We start from the raw sequence: 25,537 nt of genomic DNA on the forward strand, positions 1-25,537 counted from the left end.
GTTGAACACAAACGAAGATATTTAGAATTAGAAAACATCTGACTTCCATAGTGGGCTTTTTAAATGACGTAGTGACGTAATGAATAACTGAATCGATTTTTGAACAAGTTCTTTGAACTGCTCGAAAGAATCGATTCTCGGAAATGAGTCGAATTTCTCATAGCTAGCCGCCTTGCCAGCTGTTCGGGGCGCTGCAACACTACCATCGAGCTGACAAAAGAATCAACAACACTATCCACTGTTACACATCACCATTTCCCTCTACCTCTAAACGTCATTTAAAAAAGAAGACATTGGCTACAAAACACAAACATCTAACAAATAACAATGCAAATTGACAAATAAATCAATCAAATCGATAATGACCGCTGGTAACCCGAGAGTGATGTCACGACAGCCTCCAACACGCGCCACCCGCCTTCAGCCAATCAGAGCGGCAAGAAGCCGGCCCCTGCCATGACAACGCTTCCATCACTTCCGGGCTGAGAGCTACGGCGGCGCGAGACAGCGACCGCAACATACAACGACATAGAAGAATAAACAATCATAGCTCTATATTTGCCGCGTATAGGTCTTCTATAACATTTTTTTTCGCCATTTTAAATGGGATGTTGCGAGTCTGACTGAAGCAGCTGCGTCAGCGTGGAAGCATACGGTGAGTGTGTATTGTGTCTACGTATGGTGAAGATGCGCGCGGAGAAGGTTGATTTACATATTGAAGACTCGCATGCATATAGTAAAGCATCAGATGCGCGGTATTACTACTTTGGTATGAAGATGGTTTGCATGCTCTGACAGCAGAGGAATGTAGAATATTGATGGTATCGCATTCCACTCTTGATACTGATGATCATCTCAGGCCTCTGTATGCAATGACACATAACGTTACATATATCTACATACATAACGTTAACGTTACATACATACAAGTATGTCTGTGCTTTATAGCCATGATGATCATGCACATCTCTCATTCGTTATACACTTGCATGCACACTAAACACATTAGTGCTCAGGTGATGACCACACACTAATCTCTCTCACACACAAACAAACAAACACGATCTTACATTAGCCAACATGATATTGACACATTCACACGCCATCATCAGATCAGATGATCTGTGTGCAAGGCAGACGAGCATTTTTGAATATGAAGAATAAGATGTTTTGAATTAGGGCACAGATAAGTGTGCTGGTGACATGGGACTGCAGTTTGTTATGGGTGATTGGGAAGATAGTGAGTTGACATGCTTTGAGATAATCCTGTGGATTATGTGCTATCAGTTGAAGGCCAGCACTAAGAATAAGCAATGCGTTTGATTGGTGACCATGCAGGTTAGTTTACTAGAGGACTGGACTTGAAGTTGCTTGTAGAATTTTTTTGATAATAAGAAACTTTTGTGTAGTTTTAGGGCACTAGACTGTGTGGGTGTGTGTGTGTGTGGTGTACGAATAGCCTATGTTATAGAGACAAAATATCCCCACAAGGATGGCAATATCCAAAATCCTTGTCCTTGTGGAGACATTTTTTGGCCCCCATGAGGAAACCAGTTTATAAATCATACGAAGTGATGTTTTTTGAAAATGTAAAAATGCAGAAAGCTTTCTGTGAGGGCTGTGTTTAGGGGTAAGTCCGAAACACACCTGTGCTTAATAACAGGCTCACAATCCATGGTATTTAAATGAATGCTTCACCCAAAAATGTAAATTCTGGTATTCAGGATCATTTTTGTCATGTCATTCCGAACACATAAGACTTCTGTTAACCTTTATATACACAAATTTAGATCTTTTTAATGAAACCTGAGATGTTTCTGTTCCTCCATTAAAATGCCAGGTTACCAAAACTTAAAAGACCAAAAAAAGGCACTGCAAAATGAATCCATATCAATGGATTTAATTTAGGCTCTCTTAGGTTTCAAAAAATTTATTAAATTTAACAGATCTTAATTCGTGCTTCAAAGTCTTATGAGTTTGGAATGACATGAGGTTAGTAAACCATGACAGAATTTTAATTTTTGGGTGAACTATCCCTTTAACACTATAAATAGTCCTAAGCAAGATGCTGCAGAGCGACCAGTGCTGCCTGTGGGGCATATTCAATGACATTTACTATTTTAAAAAACTAATTTAGAGGAAAGGGAAGATGCACCAAGCAAGATTAAAACACTAATACAATGTGATTTAGATTTTATTCTGATTTGTAGAGCATGCAATGATGGTTTGTACAGTACCGCCACTGACTAGACGCATAAAATGCACCATATAGACTGTGACAAAATATCATAGTATTGGATGTTTAGCAGTTCCCTTCCCTGTGGGCTTGATGCTTCACGATTGTCCCACTACAGGAGTGTATGACTCATGTCTCTATTCCCACACCCTGAACACGAGGTGATGGACCAGCCAAACAAGTCTGATCACACCCAGGCTCTTCAAGAGATGTATAATGGGGATTATGGGTAGCAAATGATGGGGCTCTGTTCAGTAATCTAGGTGTGTCTGGAAAAAATGTCCCTGTTCCTTCACTTCTGCAAGCGCCGTCTGCATTTTTGTGCGGTGGAGATTGATCACAAGTGGAAAAGGGAAGAGGACACTTTCCAAACTTGTTTTGTTTTTAGTTTAAGTGTCTGATGTTAGTAGTTAATTTCTGGTTCCTCCTCTCCATGTGAAAGCTTTGCCACTTGCCTTTAGTGTTTTCACAGATTTTCACACACAAGCCATGTTGGTGCTTGCCCATGCAAATCTCAACACAATGCTAGTGTGTTGAGAGAGGTTACCTGAACGCTGTTATTTGCTATGTAGCATGTTCCGGCAGGTTGATATTTCTCGGTTTCATCCTTCAATGTAAAACGATTTTGGCCAGGATCTGGCCATCTGAGACAAATGTTGAGAATCCTAAAAGGTTCCTCTAATCCTAAATATCTGAAGTCTTTGATCGCTACTTTGACATGTTCGCTGACAGCCAATTAATCACCGTTACGATCAGATTTGACCACAGATGAAATTCTGGCAGTGTCAGAAGATTTTACGCATAGTCCTGTAGTGTCTCTTCGCCTACGACAACCATCAGAGGAAAAACCAATAGGAGCGCAGAACCTGATGACGCAATTAGCGAGACAACAAATCACCACGTGCTCCACACACATTGTCTTAGTTTTTTTTTCCATTTTTCATTTCAAGAAAAGTTGTAATCAAAATCAACAGTAGAGCTTTTGTTTACTAGCCACCATTTCTATCCCTCATATAAATGCAGTTCACGTGACTGAACGTGTACAATGGCTGCTAAAAAGGACAACAAAGTCAACAAGGCATGCATCTGTTTTTGTTTACATGGTCTGTAGCGTAATGGTCATGTGATAGGGGCTTAGCGAATCAGGGGAGTATACACAAATGGTTCAGAAGACCCAATCAGGGAGCGAATGTAGGCAGCCACACCTTCCTGTTTTAAAAGTCTCCGTTTTGGTCTGTCTAAACTGAAAGTTTTTAAACCAAAACGGGGTCTGCAGCATTTCCAAAAGTCTTCAGGGTCGAAAACCACGGAGTAGTGTAGACAGCAGTGGCAAAAGTTATGCGTTTTAAAACCACAACGCACTTGTGTAAACGGGGCCTAGAGCAAGCATCATTAAAGAGTTAATGTAACCGGTGTGAATTCAGGTGAATACTCTCTCTTTCGACTGTGTTGTGGCAGTGCATGTGAATTTGGATCTGGTTGCTAAGAGGAGATGATATTTGATACCTTAGTTTTGATGAAGATCTTCACTACACTGACCACTTCTCAGATGACCATCTAGTAACTAACTACTGTGCCTCAGATGCAACAGTCTACACAGTTTGAGGCGCTTGTTACCAGTACTTGGTTATGAAAAGGTATTGAAATTGTGATTGAAAGCGCGTATAAATGGAAGTACGAGGACATTTGTTAATCATATTTCAATGGTAGAAGTGGTTTGGCATCACCTGGTTATGCCCCATCTAGCATTTTTGAATTGTACATTTGGAGTTAACCTAAATAGTAGACATCAAAGTATAAAAGACGTGTATAACTGGTCCCTCCCAGTCCCATTATAGTAAGCAATTATAATAATACATAACTAGACATCTAGAGGTCTTAAGTTAATAGACACCCATTTTAATGTTCAAGACATCATCCTTCCCTTTTCCCCCATTAACCTGGAAAGGATTTTATTAAGAAATATTGTTTTTGTGATTTAATAGCTATTTTGATCACTGATATTCTGGCCTACCAATTGAAACAATGTTGTTAAAATTACTGTTCTAAAGTTTGAGGTCAGTAAGAAGTTAAAGAAATCAATACTTTTATTTAACAAGGACACATTCAATTAATCAAAAGTGATAGTAAAGACTTTTGATAATGTTACATATAAGAAATGTTGCTTAAATGTTGCCTAAACAGCATTAGATTGAAACGGGGTGTTGGGGTATGTAAATTACCTCTGTTATGATTGGCTAACCTCATTTTTCATATTCCACACTGTTGTATATATCAGAATATATCAGTTTGCTGAATAGTGAAAAGTCCTTAATAAAGTAGTCAAACTTGTCATGTTAATGTGCTCATGGCTATGACATTACTGATTTCAGGACGACCTAGTTTTTTCCAGCTTAGTTTCTATAAATGGTCTGTGTGGACTAGAGAGGGAGATTTGAACACGACTTCCTAGTCTGTGACATTCCTCTTGAAGGAAAGGTTTTCACGCCCATGTGCTACCGGTCTCTAGGCGGTCATGTCTGGGATTTCACGGGAGTCGTGGAATGTTCTGTCCATTATTGCTGCACGATACTCAGCCCTCTCACAGTGCTTGAGGGTAACGACTTTACCACATGATGTTTATCACAGCAACATTGCAATTCACTATCCACAAGTAGTTTGAGAAGTCTATTTTTCCTCACATGATCGAGCAGGTGTCTCCAACCCTCCTGGAGGGCTACCATCCTGCAGACTTCAGTTCCAACTAGGGCTTTGACTCCGAACTTCGTCATTCGAATATTTAAAAAAAATAATGATATTCGAATGAATATTAGGCAGCTTTTTATATTCGAACCTGTTATGGGCATTATTTTTTGTAAATGTGTTTGCTTGTAAACGTTTTCAATTCAGATTCCGAGGCTTTTTCACGCCTGGTGAAGTTGTGAATTGCGAGCTCAGCAAGGCTATTATTAGTCATCTGGGCTCCTGTAGGTGACGTTAGCGTCCTGGTTAGCGCCTATTTTGTATACCAAAACAATGGCCGCGATTTATTTATTTTTGATAAGAACAGTGGATAAAACCTGTCGAAAGCATACTGTTTGTGTTTAATCCAGGGTCTGATTTTGATCAGGAAAAACTTTTAGATGTTGAATGGAAGAAAATTGTGACAGTGTGTTTTCCTTCTGAAAACATAATTGCCTGCCTATTGACATTGACTGATACACTGCCCTCTGGTGGACAGAACGTATACAACTTAAGTTTGATACCAATATAGGTCTTACTGAAGGCATTTAATGGTCAAAATATTATTAATAAATATTCGAATATCAATAAACAAACAAACTGCGAATATGATTTTTGGGCAAAAGTCAAAGCCCTAGTTCCAACACACCTGCCACATTTTCAACTAACCAGAACACCTTGATTATCTGCTTCAGGTGGGTTTGATTAGCCTGGCTCCGCCCTCCTACGTACTTCCACTCAATTTTAATTTTCCTTCAGTACTACGTCTGGGCTTGTGGTATATTCTTGGGTTTTCTCCGATCAATTTTTTACCGGTCCAATCAGCGAACAGAGGGAGTGGGTGAGAACGATGACGTTAAGGTCGTGCGCTAGTTTGAGTCGTTATACGTCACGAGACTCACGACCAAACGTTAGCGAGTTGGTAATGGCAGATCCAGAGTGGCTCTGGGCAGATCCAATAGATTTAAACTTTAACAGAGTACCCTCCTTAAAAATACACCCCACTTAAATGCTTTTATGCATGCCAGGCCAGTAGATGGCAATGTCACTTTGTAAAGAAACGCTACACGCCTATAGACTGAACACGTAATACGCATGACTTCACAGTTTTCACAAATTCAAATTTTTTTGTTGTTTACATGGAGACAATAATGGTGTCGTTTTCAAAACTTACACTTTAAAACCTGATTTCAAAACCAAAACCTGGCCCAGAAAACACTGTTATGTAAATTCAAGTTTTTAGGACTAGAGTTCATGTCGCAATATTGGAAATTCAATATTCATATTCAAGAGTGGTTCCAAACCTATAGCCTATGATCTTTCTTCTGTAGAACACAAAAGAAGATATTTTAAGAAATGTCTCTTTGCTTTTTTTTGTCCAAACAATGAAAGTCAATGGTCTCCAATCTTGTTTGGTTCCCAACGTTCTTCAAAATATCTACAAGTGTATTAAATATCTACAAGTGTATGAAAATGCTTAGTCTATGACTGGATCAATATTGCAGTGATTATTATATTTCTAGCATGTTACATGTTTGTCAACACTTCTTCTAACCCTAATTGATGGAGTTTGTAGATTTTCATTTCTTAAACAACCACGTAGAAAGAAACATCATGGCCATATTCCAGGATGACATAGCCAAGATGAATCAAGCTCAAATTGTGAAAGAATGGTTGGGAGGGAGAATGAAGAATCATTTTCACACATGAATTAGCATCTCTGCGTCCAGACAATAAATCCATTTGAAAGTCTTTGGGATGTGCTGGAGGAGACTTTACAGAGTGCTGGACTCTTGCATTGACAATACAAGATCTTGACCAAAAATGTATGCACCTCTCAGTCTTTATGAAAATAACATCACAACATTTATTTCCATCAAGATGTGCATCCATTTTTATATTGTGTATTGGCATTTTGTAGGCCACCTGACTGATAGATATACATAGAGTGACATTGGCTGACCACAAATCCTGACCACCTCCAAAGTCCACGATTGAAGCTACAAGGAGAGAATGCATTTCTGCTGTACAGCTGATATTTGAGAGCGTCTCTATCCTGGATTGTATTTTTGACCTTCCTCTAAAAGTATCAAAACCCAAGAAAGAAGTCAGCCGTTTGTTTTTCCCAGAGAGAAAATGGGAAAGAGGCGGTTTCCTTCTTTGTTTTGCTATTGTGTACAAGTGTTGTGTTTATCTCTGGCTGAAAAACATGCATATTTCCAGAGTGTTTTTTGTGGGGGGGTTTGCACTTAAAAATCATTGACCTGTTTCAAACCTAATTTTTAATTTCAGCACTGCTCATATCTCAGAGCTGCTGGATTATCAGGTCAATCTTTATTTGGCATTTCAGAATTTGGCCAAATTTGTATTTCATGTTCTGGAAATGCTCGTCCACCCCCCCCATCTCTTCCCCTCAACACACACATGCATTCATGAACACATCCTCCTCTCGAACAGAACACTTGTTTTAGTGTGAGCTTCATCCTTCCAGAGCAACAAAGCCTGTCTTGTTTGTCCTCCGAGCTCATAGCGTTGGCTACACTGTTTACCAGCCGTCCCTAGTTAAATCACAGTGGTCCTGTCACAGTCTTGGCATACTGGTTAACACACACTCATACGGTAGATTAAGGCTGTGTCCAAAATAGCCCCGTATACCCTCATTCACTATTCCCATTTCCCAACATTAATATAGTCCACAACAAGTGAACAAAAACAAGTGAAAAAGAGCTGTCGCTTTTGCATAGGTTGTGTTTGCTGTTTAATAATTATTTGAAACTTAGAAAACTGGCAGCTCCAGTAGTAATGAAAAATTTATCTTGAACTCTGTCATGGAAACTGTGTATAAACCACAATTTAATAATCAATTATTAAAACGGAATTTATACCTGTATGATATTACGCTGTACCCACATTGGACCAGCGGTTTGGAAAATGAATGGATGGATGATTCAACTGTGGGTGCCATCTTCTGGTCAGACGCGGGAATTCATTTACCATGAGACTCTCACAGTGCATTATGGGTATTCTCTAGCCGTTGAGGACCACGGTTGTACACTCGTTATTGTGATGCATTGTGGAATTGAATAAGTGCACTCGATAACGTCCACTATGGTTTTGGACACCACTACACTAATGTAGTGATTTATTACCTTTTCCCACCCTGTTTCTCATCCTCTGATTCAAACAGTCTGTTTTGGGGGTGTTTCCCCTTTAAGAGTTCAGTGTTAACGCCCACTGTTATGATTGGCTAACGTCAGTGCCTATGCATCAATTATTAACGCCCCCAGCCAGTACATTTGCGGATTCGGCGCAACTGTTTAGTAGCGGGTGATGCATGCGAAGCGATGGCTCTTGCAATGATAAAACCTTATTATGTTTGAGCCGGAATCAGAGGAAAATGAACCATCACCACAACAACGAAGACTGGATCAGCCCGTGTCCACATGGAAAGGGAAACTATTTTGAATTAATAAAAAAATTGTATTCCGAGACACTTGAAAACGGATTATTGTTGCATAATTATCCTATAGCTTAATTTGCTAACAGTTTAACATTATTTAACTAATTTCAATGACATGATAGGGTGTACCACGGACAAAAATGCATGCACAGGCCATATTTGAAGATGCAGCATTGATAAAGGCAACATTTTTAATTTTCTATCACATGTAGGCCTAACGTACTAGACAGGCGACATATTTTCAAGATTCTCTTATACAAATGTGTTTATATTAGCCAGTGATAAAAAGTAAGTTTGCAACGTCGTTTTGAGCCCAGAATAGTCGGCACGGACTTATCTTTGAGCAACAGTTTTCTAGCAAAGCCAGCATTATATTGGGATTTTTTCTCAAAACAGTCATCCTTATAATGTATAGAGCAAACACTTACATTAACACTGCCGTGACTGGGACGTCCGCAAAAGATAAAGTGCATCCATTTTTCCCTGACGTCTGGATCTTTCGGCAGCGTATTCAAAGATGTTGTTTGTCCACAGCCAGGAACAGCACATCTGCGGCATCGTAATTTCCCTGTACACAGACCCACTCGCTGTCCGTCCACTGAACACTTGTGAGGCACGCAGCGCGCGGGCGCGACAACGATACGAAATGAGCGTAGTTGCCTTGCGCTTAAAGCGTAACTGTCTTGTGCCGGAGGCGGTCGTATGCAAACGCTGGTACGTCACTTCGTACCGTGACGTCACTTCTTACCATGGATCCAGAACGAGCTGTATTTAGAGCTTGATTAAATAAATGATTCGTTTATAATGGGGAGGAAGTCTTAAGCTATGAAACTTGCAGGACGTTTTAATGGTACAAAGACCTCTTATATACCAAAAGATCAAGGCAAATTCGGTTTCTCATGTCATGACCCCTTTAAGGGTATAGGGGGCAATTTAGGACACAGCCTAAGTTTAAGTCCAGCTAGCATCAATTCCTGATCCTTTTTATGCTGCTTTTTTTTTTTTATGCCATTAGCCTACGTTATTTTAACAAGAGTTTTTAACAGTGAAATTACTGGTGAAAAACAACATTACCCATGACTCTGCAAAAAATAATCGAATCAAAACAAACAAATTTCACCAAAACAACTCTTAGCACCCAGACACTAACATGAAGCACTGCAAATGACGTAATATAGTCAGTCTCCGCTATATAAAACTACTTAAATATGCATATATATATATATGCAAAAAAGGACCAACGTTTTTAAAACCAAAGTCTTTTTTTGGGTTTTAAAAAGCATATTGACAAAAACACTTTGCTTGTTGTATTTCCCCACAGGGAGAGCTCATCTTTAAACCCAGGAGGCTTTGCACGCCGTCAGAGCAGGAAGCTGGAGTGGGAAAAGGAAATGGAACAGGAAATTGTCCTCTCAGCCAGCAGGTTTGACAAAAGGCAGTAGAAACGTCAAGAAGTACCATCTATACCATAAAGCACTTCAAGAACCAGAAGAAGCCAGCAAGAGCTTCAGAAAAAGAGGAATACTATCACGTACTTGGAGGAAAGTAAAGAACCACACAAAGTAAGTGGAGGACAAAAATCAAAGGTAAAGCTGGTGTGGTTTGAGGGCGGTAATCATCACTAACTTTTTCTTTCTGTCTTCTTCTCGTCCTCTGATTTCTTGTTCCTCAGGATGAAGTTGAAGGAGGACATGTCTCCTCTCCTGCTGCAGGTCTTTCGATCGGTCGCCTGGGTTTATTCCGTCATCACATTCCTGCCCTGGTACCTGCTCTCCGGAGCCAGCGGGAACCAGGCCCGTTCTAAAAGGATCAAAGCGCGCACAGTAAGTACAGCAAAGATGAACAGGCCCAAAACATCAGCAAAGATTCATTCAAACCCTGGGTCCTGTTCAAATGTTTGGGGTTAGTAAGTTTTTTTTTAATGTTTGTGAAATCTCTTCTGCTCACCAAGGCTGCAATTATAAAATACAGTAAAACAGTAATATTGTAAAATATTAATTAAAACTTTAAAGGAACTTTTCCATATTGATGTATTTTAAAATCTAATTCCTGTGATAGAAATCTGTATTTTCAGCATCATAACATCAAAAATTTCTTTCAGGATTTTTGGATAAATAGAAAGTTCAAAAGAACAGTATCTATTTGAAATAGAAATCTAACATTGTAAAATGTCTTTATTGTCACTTTTGATCAATTTAATGCATCCTTGCTGAATAAAATATAATTTCATTAAAAAAAATCGTACTGTCCCCAAACTTCTAAACGGTAGTGTACCTATTATAAATGGAGATTATCGCAATTTATCTTAGATTAGCGGAGGGATTTGAGTCACTTTCATTACTGAATGACGTCACATAATTAAATTGCTGGTTTAAAAAAATAGTAATATTTTAGAGAAACTAAAATATGATGAATTAGGCGACAAGTGGTTTTGGATTTTTTTTTTGACTGCCTGTGCTCGTCCTACATTTCCCCCATGACCTCATTCTAATTTCCTGTCCCATCAGGTAAGCGGGACACCGGCAGGGCCGTACCGGGCCGTGAACAGCCAGCAGAGGTTGGCGTCCCTGCTGCACAATGGTGTGGATACTTTGGATAAAGTTTTTGAATATGCTGTAGTACACTTTCCTGAAAGAGACTGCCTCGGCACAAGAGAGCTTCTGAGCGAGGAGGATGAGATGCAGCCTAACGGCAAGATCTTTAAGAAGGTAAGACATACACACACACTCATGTTGACTCGTGCTGTACGGCCACACACTCTCAATGGCTGTGGAACTTTAGCCGCTTTTCCACCGTCGGGCCGAACGTTTCAGTTGTATAAGAAAATACATTTTTATTTTTCAAAAATATCTAAACCACTAAACGCATTATGGAGTTTCTGTCTACTGAATTTATTATTAGAATTTTTTTTGGAAAGAGGTTTCATCAGTGTTAAACAACAGTACAAACCATTAAACACACTAATTCTATCCCTTACAGCCTTGTTTTCATTCCTGTCAAAAAATAAATATGACTACATTATATTATTATCGATGTTGAAAAGTTGTTTACGTTTTTTTAATATAAATTACTATTATAAATTATATAGAATAAAATGTTACTAACCCCAAGCTTTTGATAGTGTGTGACTAAAATCAGATTTAGGCTGTCAGTAGCTGCGTTTCCATTACCCTTCAAATTGAAATTGCGAATTGAAAATACGCCCAGTGGAAAGACGTCAATTTCGCAAAAACTCCCATTTATCGCAAAATAGTTTTTACGCTCGCATGAGGGGTTTTTTCAAGCAATTCGAAAAAGAAATATTTCGCAAAACTGCAACGGAAACAGCTTTTGCGCATTTACAGTCACCTGGCGTAGATGACGCAGTGTGTTTAGACGAGACAGATTTATTTATTAAATTTATAAAAGACAAAAGAATTACAGGAATACTGGATTCTAAACCTCAAAGAAATGCCACAATCAAGACCTCGAAGCAGAAATGAGGGAGAAACACCCCAGAAACTCCTCATATGTGCTGCCATTAACGCTTGGAAAACACACATACGTCTTCTTCCATTAATAATAATGGCCAGTGCGGCGGCTGGGATATACATAAACCTACCAACGTCCGTTGCTATGATTTTTGGAATGACTTATCGCGAGAGGAAAAAATATTATTATTTTCGCAATAATTTTTTGTCGACATTTAGAAAGACTTTTTTTTTGCAAAAAACTAATGTGAACATAGCCCTTTCCATGAGATATGCTTTAAACACTCTTCTAAACATATACTTACACAATATTCAAGTAGATATAGAGTGCGTCTAAGGTTAAGTGCACAGATGCCGAGAGAACTCTCTCGAGGTCCACAGGAAGAAGTTCAGTGGCCATCTCTCTGTAAACAGAGTTGATCTCTGGCCTGTTGTTGTCTAGAACTGTTTACATGAAATTGAAAAGAAGTCTCATGCTGCTGTGAAAGCCACTGAGAATTTCGATACAATGCAACTTTGACTCCTCTCTGCTTCTCTCTAGGTGATCTTGGGTGATTATAACTGGTTGTCGTATGAAGAAACGTTCCATCTGTCTCAGAGGTTTGGGAGCGGGTTGGCCGCTCTGGGTCAGAAGCCTCTTTGTAACATCGCCATTTTCTGCGAGACTCGTGCTGAGTGGATCGTAGCAGCGCAGGCATGCTTCATGTACAACTTCCCCTGTGAGTATTCAAATCACGCACACGCAGTGTTGTCTCCAATATCGGCTGTATTGTGCTGACTAGGACAAAATATCAGGTCAAAAATAGCAGCACTGCTGTGGTAGTAGATGCAAGACATCACACTGAAAACAGAACTGCTATTCACTATTCAAGCAAACACACCCATGAGTTCTGCAGCAAATCTGATTCTTATTAATCAGATCTGGTTTCATTCCAATTCACATGCTAAACCATACTATACACATGCGTAAAGTATGCAAGATGTGAATTAGTGCATCTCAAATTTTAGATGCACTATGATGTTGAAGGTATGCCAAAGGTGTCTGGATGGATTCTCAAAATGTCCACCTGTGCATGCCTTTTTTTAAAGATTAATATTATCCACCACATCCCTTGGATGTTTCGAGTTTCATTCAAAACATTGCAGAAATAGAAAAGCTCAATAGAGTGGTGCAGGGATGACGTCAAAATCCGGGAGACTAATTCGCAACTGATTCCCTCAAGATTGTCCTAAGGGGGTTTTATTTTTATTTTTTATGAGTAAAATTAAGCCTGTGGTCAACATAACTTTACAATATAAATGGATTTAATCGATTTAAAATTATATAAAATATATTTTTTAAATTGACTGATTTCTGTACTGACACATCTTAGTCTGAAATTAACAGTAGCCATGTGCCAAGTATAAAAATTGTCATTGGCAAGTTGAAATGATGTTAGTACTTTATTGTTATTTTTTAACTTATTATTATTACTACTATTTTCATTTACATGCAATAGAATTTTAATAATACAGTCTTTATTGATTTAATAAAAAAAAATGAATAAATTAAATACAAATGTTTAATGATAACAACAATACTAATTATAATTACATTTAATTATAAATTATAATTAAATAATATTAATAATCTCACTATTTTATACTTAAAAGCACAGTAACTCATCATCTTAATGATGTTGTTTCTCTCTGTCTCAGTGGTGACCCTGTACTCCACATTGGGAGGAGCAGCTATTGCTCATGGTCTAAATGAGACTGAGGTCACGCACATCATCACAAGCAAAGACCTGCTGCAGAGCCGCCTCAAGGTGAGAACGAGACCGACGTCACACCAGTGAGCTCATGAAGTGTCAAAGCTGTGGTCACTCATTGCTCTGAATGATTCTCTCTCTCTCTCTCTCAGGCCATTCTGATGGAAGTCCCCAGACTGAAGCACATTATATTGGTTGATATAAAGACCACCAGTTGGCCTGATCTCCCCAGAGGCATCATGGTCCACAACATGGGTGCAGTGCAAGAACTGGGGGGCAAAACTGAAAATGGTAAGTGCCTAAACTCTCAAGTAGCATACTACGTTGTTTGAAATTATACAGGTGTTATTTACCATCTTTAATATTATATATAACTATATCGGCTTTATATCGGCCACCCTGCTCAAGATATCGGCATCGGCCAGCACAAAATCTGTATCAGTCGAACACTAGTTCATATGCGTACTGCATATTGTTATATTTGCATGCCACATATGTGTTCATATACTACTTGTAGTATATAGTATACTATAAATCTATAAACATAGCCTAGGGATTCCTAATACAGAATAAGCATGAGATAAATGCACAGTAGCCCTTGCTTGCTGATGATAGAAACGTCACCTTTTGTCATGTTTTGAACTGTACTGACACAATAAACAGACTAAGGACCAAAAGAGCTGTAAACATAGATTTTGTTCGGGGAAGAAAGACGGCAGGATCTTCCTGTCAGATGAAAAGAAGACTTGAGGGCATGAGAACCGGTGTTGAGAGCATTTGTGTCAGATAAGAGCAACTGTTTAGAAAAGCCCTCTGGAGATAAGAGAGGGAGATGTTATCTTTATTAGAGCAGGGTTTCTCTGTTCAGAAAGACTGAGATAACAGGTTTAGACATTTCTCTGGAGTATTAGATCTGTGTGTTCTTTATGAGAGCCTGTCTAGCTAGTCTTAACCAGGTGCCAGTTATGGCCGCTGATGCCGATGAACATCAGTTGTGCCTACATTCTGCCTCTCTCAAAAAAATGTGAAATATGAAGACATTTTAAATGCTTCATATTTAAAATATTTTTTTTCTTTTGTTTTTCTTTTAATAAATGTAATACTTTATTTTACATTACCATTCACACAAACATGAAATGTTTCTTGAGCAGCAAATCAGCATTAGAATGATTTCTGAAGGATCATGTGACACTGAAGACTGGAGTAATGATGCTGAAAACTCAGCTTTCCCATCACAGCAATCAATTACACTTTCAAATATATAAAATGGAAAACAGTTATTTTACATTGTAAGTATACTCACAATATTACTGTTTCTACTGTATTTTTGATCAGATAAATGCAGCCTTGGTCAGCATATGTTTATATATAAATATAATAAATAAATTATATTTGACTAATATAATATTATGTGAAATATTAATTTCCAATCATTTCAATGTATATACAAATTGTGGTTTTAAAGGTTTTTAGTAACTCGACTGAGGTGAAGGGTTTCACAGCTTTTTGTTTATTAAACTAGAGCACATTTCCTGGTGGCCGTGGTTTCATTGACATTACCATGGGCAGATTCATGACATCTGTTTTTTTTGGACTGAGAGATTCTGATGATCTTGGCAGCAAAGTGGCCTGGCCACCAGTTTCCCATTTAAACAAGTTTTTTTTTCTCCTTCAAAGTAGCTATTTTAGAGCTCTTCAACATGGCTGCCACTAATGAACTACAACACTACAACATGGCTGCCACTAATGAAGCAATGTGAATGTGTCTTTCTCTGTGTGCAGTAATGGTGTCCCGCAGGCAGCCGGTCCCGTCTGATATCGCAGTGATCATGTACACCAGCGGCTCTACAGGCATTCCTAAAGGAGTCATGATCTCCCATAGCAACATCATCGCTGGCATCACCGGCATGGCTGAACGCATTCCTAACCTGGAGTATGTTTCTCCGACGCCTCTATCTAGCTTGATTCTGTCTGTCCATTGATTTGTAGCTGTTAAAAAGCTATTCTCCATTGCTTTATTCATTGGAGGTGCTTCGTTTTATGTCTGTATAATAAATTAGCATTTTAATGTCTCATTAATTAAGGTGTTAAAGAAAAACGCTGATCACAGCGATATGATTAAAGACACTGATGTTCAAAAATGGTTACCTGGGAAGCAAATCCATGATGTTGGCGGTACTAGCACTGCGTTAAGTTAATTTACCCATGATCCTGACCTTATGGTTAATGTACACTACCATTCACTAATGTTCACTATAGTTTGGGGTCAGTAAAAAATATAGATTTTTGAAAGAAATTAATACTTTTATTCGGCAAGGACGCATTAAATTGATCAAAAGTGACAGTAAATGCATGTATAATATTACTAAATATTTATATTTCAAATAAACGCTGTTTTTTTTTACTTTCTATTCTTCAAAGAATCCACAAAAAAAATTAAGCAGCACAAATGTTTTCGGCATAATAATAATGAAATCAGCGTATTAGAATGATTTCTGAAGGATCATGTGACACTGAAGAATGGAGTAATGATGCTGCAAATTCAGCTTTGTCATCACAGGAAAATATTACTTTTTAATCTGTTAAAAATTAAATATTTTTTATTTATATCATTTTTGAACAATATCATTGTTTTACTGTATTTTTGATCAAATAAATGCAGCCTTGATGAGCATAAGAGAGTTCTTCCAAAAACACTAACTAATCTTACCGATCCCAAACTTTTGAACAATATTGTATATTTAAATGTATACAATCTAATGAAAGTTTGATTCCTACGTATTTCTACTTTAATGTATTACTGCACAATTCATGTGACTTTGTTTACTGTTCCAAAATGTGACGCTTGATATTTTGTGAAATAAGTTGTTTTTACATTTAGAATCAGAATCACAAGTACAGTGGGGTTTACATGTACAATGAATTTGTCTTGGACACTAGTGCTTAGAAAAAGTAACACAACAAGGGGAAACATTGTATTAATATTAATACCAGACATCTGTAAGGTAAGATGGGAATGTGAAACATAAATAAAGATAAAGTATATAAATATAGAGTAAAAAATATATAAATATAAACAGGAAGAATAAAAATAGATGCATTAACTGTACATCAGTGCAGGATTTGAATCACAGTTTGAAGAAGGTGCAGTATAGAGACACTTTTAAAGCTGTGCTTAAACTATTCTAGCCATTTTGGTGCTTTCTGTGTCTGCAGTAGCTTTAGTTATTGGCATAGGATTTTCTGTAAACAATGTTTATTTTTTATTGTGACAGTGAGAATGACACCTATATTGGCTACCTGCCACTTGCGCATGTCCTGGAGCTCAGCGCTGAACTAGTATGCGTGTCACACGGCTGCCGGATTGGATATTCATCACCCCAGACTCTTGCTGACCAGGTACAAACACACACACATACACTTTAGTCATGCTATTGTGACGTCATCACCATGTCAAGCTCTTTTACCATCTCAGAATACTTTTGATTGCCAAGCATTTGCATCATAACTGCAAACAATGATAATGATGCAAATGAAACTTAATTTGCAATAGTAGCATCTAATGTGCAATATCTTGTCTTGTTTTGTCCCTTCTCCCACAGTCCTCTAAAATTAAAAAGGGCAGTAAAGGAGACACCAGTATGCTCAGACCAACACTGATGGCAGCTGTTCCTGTAAGAACACACATAAACACACACAGTGGTCATAATTAGGGTTGAAAATATTGATTTCTCGATTTAAATCGATTCTTATTTTGATGAACCTATATCGATTCTTAAAGTCCCCCTGTAGTAATAATTGTATCCCTTAAAACTCATCCTTGATCACCAAAATGACATATTTAAATGTTTTTTTTTTCATTAAAAAAATTATTTATAACTTAAAATAGCTTGAATGTAACTCTACACCATTGCCTCATTTAGAATATGCGGTTCTATGAATATGCAAATCAGCCCCGCCTTCACTCACTCGCACCAGCTCAGAGACTCGTTTGTGACGTCAGAAACGCCAGCGATTTCAAATAGCGTTTTTGAGACCGTCTTTTGGTTGAGACTGCAGTTTTAAGGAGAAAATACTCAGCAATTGTGTTGACTTATGAATTTACACATGCTTTGTTTTAAAGCATATTAAAAACACCACATAGACAACATTAAAAACTTGATTTTCACCACAGGGGTAATTTTAAATCCCGGGAATCAATCTTTTAGTCTGTGCTGTTTTCAGTTGATGCAGGTTTAGTTGAGACTTTTTGTTTTCCATGAGGAAAAAAAAACTGACATGTACTGTACCTGGTATATATCCAAATAAATTGATAGCAAATCACAATGAATTGAGATCGGATATTTATGGAATCGCAAACTTGTAAATCAAATCGAAATCTGTGTCAATCAATACCCAGTTCTAGTCTTAATACCTGTGAGTGAAGTGTTTCTCTCTCATTATGTCTGTGTAGGAGATTATGGACCGGATCTATAAGAATGTGATGACTAAAGTCGATGAGATGAGCAGTGTGCAGAAAACTCTCTTTGTTCTGGCGTACAACTACAAGATGGAGCAGATCTCTAAAGGATACAGCACGCCTCTCTGTGACAGGTATAATACAATCATATTAACGTGATTTCTACCAAAACTCGCTGGGTGTGTTTAGATGCAGGAATGTTTTTCTGTTATATATTTTTTTAATGTCCAATGTCATGTTGTTCTTGTGTTCTGCAGGCTTGTGTTCAAGAAGGTTCGCTCGTTGCTGGGCGGTAACATGCGTGTGCTGTTGTCTGGCGGAGCTCCTTTATCCGCAGCTACTCAGCGTTTCATGAACATCTGTTTCTGCTGTCCTGTGGGACAAGGCTATGGTCTCACCGAGACCTGCGGAGCCGGGACCATCAGCGAGTGTAAGCATGGGATTCTCTTAGATGTGAAGCTAGGACTCCGGACAGGAGTATTGGGACTAAACGCAGGTGTAGCAAAGTTCGCTGATAAGGGAAGGAAGGTGAATGTAGTGTGAGCTCTAGAATTAAAAGGTGTGCCAGTACTTCAAATCAAGAGTGTAGGTTCTAGTATTAAAATAATTAGATAGAATTAAAAGCTTGGTCGGATTCACAAAAGATTCTTAAGAATAAAAATTTTCTTAACTGATGTTTTCTTATTTTTTTACTTAAAGTCGGCAGAAATCAAAATCAAACAGAAGTTCACCCTTAATGTAACGTATATCTGAGAGAAACGGCTTCTTGAACAAGAAAAATGGAGGGCGGGACTTGATTTTGTCCTTCGGGAATTGATTGGATCGTTGGATCATTGTGGTTTGATCGTAGATCAAATGTGAGTGACAGGTTGTCCCGACCTCACGCCGGTAAAGTTGTCAGAGAAGAGAAGTGATAATGTTGCAAGAGGAAGTTATTTTGATTAAAGATTACAAGGGCACATGAATAAAAAAAAGAAAATGATGTGCATGGATAAATCATTTATAATAAATACTGCAATAGTCAAATTGACAATTCTTGTTTGCTATAAAATAAGAATATTTTGTATTCCTAAAAATATTTATTAAGAATGTTCTTATTATTTGTCTAAAAATTGTTCCAAAGGCAAAACTTAAGAAGAGTTCAAATTCCTTAAAAAGAATGTTCTTAAATATCATTGTAAATAATCTCTTAAATGGTTAGTTTACCCAAAAATGAACATTCTATCATAATTTACTCACAATCATGTCGTAAAATAACTATTTAAAATAAACTGTGCATTAAAAAAATGCTACGCTGGGTGCTGAAGTCAGTTGCGACGAAAATAACGTACATGCTACTGCTACTGTAATATACAGGCAGCACAAAAAAAAGAAGAGAACTTCAAGAATTGCACTTAAAAACATTTCTTATGTATTTAAAATGTGTCTTTAAATTTAACTACTTTACTTTTTTAAGAAGATGTTTGTGAACCTGCACGGTTGCAGGATTCCCACGCTCATGGAAAACCTAGAAATATTGGGAGAAGTCATGATAAAGGCTTGGAAAATTATTGATTTATTTATTTAGTTTCTGCCGGTCTTGAAAAGATCTTTAAAAAATCGTAATTCTCCCTAACACAAATAAAGGTCTAAAAAGGTCTTAAATTCATAAAGTTATGGCATTAAATGTTGAATGCATTGCAAAAGTATTGAAAGTGAAAGTGAAAAATTTAACAAAATGAAGTGAGTTAATGCTTAAAACATTTACATTTAGAGAACATATTGACTTTATTCCCTTCAGTTTTATTCATAAATTTTCTTTAAGGGAAAAAACCCTGTTTTGTGTTATGTTCAACTCTGAAATATTTAATTGGCTAGAAATAGTTGCTCTTTGACTGCATTCTCTTTGGAATTAAAAATCATTATCCAGCAATCACAAACGACTAAGAAAAAGGTCATAGGAGTTCATGGGTCAAAAAGTATGGGAACCTTGGGATTAATGCATTTAAATCAATGGCATGGGGTCTTGAATAAAAACCTGGGTTAATCCATTGGGTTAATGGAACCATTCGTTAGATTACAGGAACCTTTAATGGTAGTATTAATAGTAAAGAGAGGGGACATTATAGCTCAAATTAAAATTGTGTTCATACTGTGTGTGTTTGTTTAGTTTCTGATTACAGCACTGGACGTGTTGGAGCTCCTCTGGTGTGCTCCGAGATCATGCTGAAGGACTGGGAGGAAGGCCAGTTCTGCTTTTTAAATATTAAGATACTGAGATTTGAAATCGTATTAAATGTTGCCCATTTTAATGTATTTTTCTTTCTGTCCACAGGTGGTTATTTTAGCACCGATAAACCAAACCCACGAGGAGAGATTGTGATTGGTGGTCCCAACGTCACAATGGGTTACTATAAAAACGAGCAGAAGAACCGAGAGGACTTCTTTGTGGATGCGGACGGCCAGCGTTGGTTCTGCACCGGTGACATCGGAGAGTTTCACACTGATGGCTGCCTCAAGATTATCGGTGTGGAGAGACACACATACACACAAACCTTCTTTCAAGACATAGGCCGGGTTAGATTAAGCCAGGAGTAGGCCTTAATTCAATTAGGACATTTAGGGCGTTTCCCACATCTGGCTCATTTGGAGCTTTTGTGTTGGAATCTGGTGCGTTCTCTCTCTTAGTTCGGTTGGTTTAGGCATATATGAACACTGCAATCACTCTCGGATCTGCACCAAAACAGTCGCTCCGAGATCGCCTGAACAAGGTGGTCTCAGCCCGATTGAAAGCGAGCTCTGGGGCGGTTCGGTTAAGGGAAGAAAGCAATCCGACCCAACGGACCGACGAACCAAGCAGTATCATAATTCATAACCGGGAAAGTGTTCTATAAAAAGAAGCAGTGTCTGATTCTGTGAGTGAGCACATTAGTTATCACAGTTGAAAACCAAAAAGAATATCTTTATCTTAAAGTCTGCCTTCATAAAACGCATCTTTGATCACCAAAATTACATATTTAATATGTGTTTCCTTGAGAGAAAAAAAACGTCATGCCTTAAAATAGATTTAATGTAACTCCACCATTGCCTCATTTAATATACGCGGTTTTATTAATATGCAAATTAGCCCCGCCTCCACTCACTCACACCAGCTCAGAGATCCACTCGTTGATTGGTTACAAGGTAGTTTGTGACTTCAGAAACACCAGCGATTTCAAACAACGTTTTTAAGACTGTCTTTGGTTCACTGCGGTTTTACAATGGTGTTGACTTATGAATTTACACAAGGTTTGTTTTAAAACATTAAAAACACCACATTTGATTTAAAATCATGTGTTATATAATGAAATATATATAATCAGTTAGAGGGAACGACGGCTACATTCGTAAGTGATATCAGGACAGCTACAGATAAAGCCACAATAAGCTCACGGAGCGAACTTGTCAATCCATCTTGATGGATGACGCAGAGGAAACTCTGACCAATAAGAGGACAGCTTTACTCTCATATGACTTGCATAAATACATTTGGTATGCTTTGAAATGTTGCCTTGTGAAAGCAAACCGAACCAAGAAGAAAATACAACATTGTGACAAATTAATTCACTGTTTCGGAACAAAGCAAACGATCTACAGGTCAGAAAACAGCCTTAAGTAGCTTTTATAAACATGCCTTTGAGAAAAAACATTACTGGTGACAAAACAATGGCATATTTGATGATATCTCAGTGCAAGTTGCTTTGAGTTAAAACAGCTCAAACATGCATTTTAGTCTGGGACTAGCTTAAGCCTTGTCTGTGATATAAAATCTCAGCACTATTTAAATGGTTTTGGCCTGTGTGTGTAGATCGTAAGAAGGACCTGGTGAAGTTGCAAGCTGGTGAATACGTGTCTTTGGGCAAAGTGGAGGCTGTGCTCAAAAACTGCTCATTCATCGACAACATCTGTGCTTATGCCAACAGGTGAGTGCAAATGTGCCCATACATACTGAGACAATTCAGCACTCACACGTGCTTCATAAATGAGATGTATAAATCTTTCCCTCTCTACACAGTGACGAGTCTTATGTGATTGGGTTTGTGGTGCCCAATCAGAAGCATTTAACCACCCTCGCTGCGCAGAGGGGCATCAGAGGATCATGGGAGGAGATCTGCAACCATGCAGAGATGGAGAAAGAGGTTCTACGCATCATCACAGAAGCGGCTATAACAGGTCTGTCAACAACAGGGCAAAATAACAATAGTGTAAATGGAATATATAGATTTTGTTTGAAAGAAATTAACACTTTTATTCAGAAAGCATGCATTCAATTGATCTAAAGTGACATTAAAGACATTTATAATGCCACAAAACGTCTATTTCGAATAAATGCTGTTCATTTTAACTTTCTATTCATCACAGAATCACTTTTTCCTCAAAAATGAGCAGCACAACTGTTTTCAACATTGATATAATAAGAAATGTTTCTTGAGCAACAAATCAGCATATTAGAATGATTTATCATTCATGTGATATGTGATCATGTGATTTCACTGGCCCAGTAAAAAAAAAAATTCACTTAAAATGTCACTCTCTGTGTTTTACATTATTGTTTTAGTTGCTTGTCGTAAGCTACAGTTCTCATCACCGTAAGGCTGTACATTTAAAACACAATCTCTTTGTTCTGATTCACAGGTAAGCTGGAGCGCTTTGAGATCCCAAAGAAAATCCGCCTGAGCCCCGAACCCTGGACGCCCGAGACGGGCCTGGTTACCGACGCCTTCAAACTCAAACGCAAGGAACTAAAAACGCACTATCAGGACGATATCGAGAGGATGTACGGCGGCAAGTAAATGAAACCAGGGGTCAGCCGGTGGTGTGATGTGGGGGGGAAGGGGTTTAGGACACACCATACCACAATGCCTATATATGACAAAAAACAACCCACAATCCTCTGCCTTCCTGCTTCCTGTGATGTTCTGCGATCAAAACAGTGACACTTGAATTTTGGTTATGGTTTGATGAGAGGGATCGGAGCGAAAGCAAACGTCATCTGCTGAAGCAGGGACTAAATAGCGCTCTTTTCTCAGATGATTCACGAGAGTGACTCCTGGAAAAGACACAATACAACCTACAGACTGTGAGACTTTGGACCCCACCCACTTCTCCATTCCTTTTCTCTCATTGGCTGTCTTTGGTAGACACCCCGCCCTCACATTATTCTGTAGGATGCGCTTGATGATTCCACCCTACTGCAAAGCGGTCACACTGAATTGTCATCTCGAGTCTATGCAGGGAAGCGTTTTACAATTTTTGTTGCTTATTTCTTTGTTAGCTTAGATTATTTTTATTTTTTTCAAGGACTGATGTTTTGTTCTGAAACCGCTTTGTGAGCCGTGCAAGATTTGGATGTGTATGGAATGTTTCTCTAAATGTATCTGTTACAATGTTACTTTTTTTTCTCTCAAAATTGAATTTGAGTGTGTACTTGACATTTTGTTACTTTGAACCTCGGCTTCTGTTGTTGTTTACCTGTATCCAAAGGCTGTTACGGTTGCCCTGTGTGAAATTATTAATATAGTTCAAGTGCTAGAGCACATTGAGGACTGTGTACCTAGAAGAAACTCCTAACAATCCTGACTAGGAGATACCAGTATTAAACCGGATAGCTGTTCTAATGCGAGAAGCTCTAATTCAACACCAAAGCAGTTACAATGCTGCAAAGAGCTGTTATGGAGAGCACTCTTAAGCCAGAGATGTGCTCTAATACAGAAAGCTATACTGATTTGTTGTTGTTTTTTGTCAGGGAAACTTGAACATTAATCCAATTTCACTCCCATATATCATCCAAATTTCATGTGTATGCTTTTGATATCTGCTCTTCATCTGAAAAATGAACTCCTTGTACCGCTCTGCTCTCCCATGTTCCTTTAGTCATGTTACAGGGTTTGCCTAAGGATCACACAAAATGTATGACTCCATACTTGCAGCGTATATGAACTCATTGTTTTGTTTTTGTCTGAATTTGTAAAGCCTTTATTCCTTTTTTAAAATGTCATGTACAGTATGATGTCAGCCATTGTGTCGCATGGATGTTTTGCAAGGGAGCCAAGTGTTGAAACGGAGTAGTTTGGGTACCCTTTTTGTTTTCTTAAATGGCCATTTTTTATTATATTGTGATATTGTCATTGTATGAAATGATTAGTGACTTCATCAAAGAGGAGATATGTGAATCTGAATGTGCAATAGAGTTATGTATTCGGAGATGCATCAAATGATACGCACAGTCCGGCCCCAAGAGCATGAATGTCTCCAGCCTCTTTGATGTAACGGAAGAGACGCATTAATTCAGATTCAGGCTGTGCAGATCTCTAACATGAATTGACATCTGATGCATTATGATTCGCATTTGACTTTGCATGATTCAGGAGATGTAAACCAAACAAGCTTCGAATATCTCGAACACTGACAAATGCTTCTAAATCTGTACATTTATTCATTATTTATGTGAAAATGTACTATATTTGTTGATTTATTTCATATTTTAGCACAACATTTTCAGGACAAATAGTTTAACCTTTTGTTTTTTATTTTTCTGGATTCATTTAGGCACAGTTTTGGTTGTAGAAACACTCCAGCTTTACCATCACAACAGTATGGTCTTTACTGAAACTACTTTATAACTGTTATTATTTTTGTTCGTCCTAAAAGGAACTGAAAGCAAATGGTGTTCCTAAGCTAGACAAGCCTGCCTTTCCTGAGCTCGATGGAGGATGTTGATTGCCTTTTTTTACACAGTGGAAATTAAAAGTGGTTTATAGGAATTTATACTTTTGATTAATTTATTTTTCTCTTCTAATTCAGGGAGTGACTCATCCCCTCTTAGAGCTGCTATTCTGATCATCTTGATTGTGCTTCATTTACATTCTACAATATCATTGGTTCCAGCCACAAGTAGCTGGCCAATCAGCTGTTAGTCCAGAGAGAGATCCTCTTTATTCCTGATTTTATGAGGGGAACCGTAATCTGATTGGTGCATTCACCTGTCAGCCGTGTCCTTGGCAGCAACTAACCCAAATGAATCACAGAGTTCAGCCTGTTAGACTCTGATGCCATCAACATGTCTCTTTAACCGCATTCTAGTTTACGTTCTTGAAGTCCTTGATTCAGAATGACGTTTAATGTCTGCACACAGATCTATTGAGCATTTCAGACACACAAAGAGGATATTTGGTGGATTCATTCTCTCTCTCCTTCTGTTGCCCGCTCCCTAAATATAACTTTTAGGTCAATTGCATTTAGCAGATGTAATAACTCCTTTAAATATGTTTAGTCTTTGTTACTGACCGGGTTTGGGGTCTTTTCTCCTCTGTGTGGGTGGTTAGTGTCTTACGACAAGCAGGTCATAGCAAACAACTCCATTATTTATTTGTGATTTGGCCTTGAAACTATGTTATACGGAATAAAGTTTTGTGAATTATG

The 25,537-nt window shown here is 38.1% G+C and overlaps 1 protein-coding gene across 1 annotated transcript; it reads left to right on the forward strand.

Annotated features, from left to right (window-relative positions):
- The first annotated feature begins 370 nt into the window (after window positions 1-370).
- acsl3b (acyl-CoA synthetase long chain family member 3b) lies at window positions 371-25,537 on the forward strand. Its single transcript, XM_079613532.1, has 17 exons — window positions 371-655; window positions 9,739-9,979; window positions 10,090-10,240; window positions 10,925-11,125; window positions 12,429-12,606; window positions 13,586-13,695; window positions 13,791-13,929; window positions 15,421-15,571; window positions 16,914-17,037; window positions 17,241-17,312; window positions 18,092-18,231; window positions 18,355-18,527; window positions 20,247-20,321; window positions 20,412-20,603; window positions 21,924-22,038; window positions 22,131-22,288; window positions 22,751-25,537. The coding sequence occupies exons 3-17, from the start codon at window positions 10,091-10,093 to the stop codon at window positions 22,906-22,908; spliced, it is 2,136 nt and encodes a 711-aa protein (XP_079469658.1). The 5' UTR covers window positions 371-655; window positions 9,739-9,979; window position 10,090; the 3' UTR covers window positions 22,909-25,537.

This window comes from Phoxinus phoxinus (assembly GCF_949152265.1).
Source record: "Phoxinus phoxinus genome assembly, chromosome: 5".
NCBI classification, from domain to species: Eukaryota; Metazoa; Chordata; class Actinopteri; order Cypriniformes; family Leuciscidae; genus Phoxinus; species Phoxinus phoxinus.

Coding starts and splice junctions, on each gene's coding strand:
- acsl3b (XM_079613532.1), top strand. CDS start 10,091: ATGAAGTTGAAGGAGGACATGTCTCCTCTCCTGCTGCAGGTCTTTCGA. Junction 17,038..17,240: donor CCCAGACTCTTGCTGACCAG/GTACAAACACAC, acceptor CTTCTCCCACAG/TCCTCTAAAATTAAAAAGGG. Junction 17,313..18,091: donor CACTGATGGCAGCTGTTCCT/GTAAGAACACAC, acceptor ATGTCTGTGTAG/GAGATTATGGACCGGATCTA.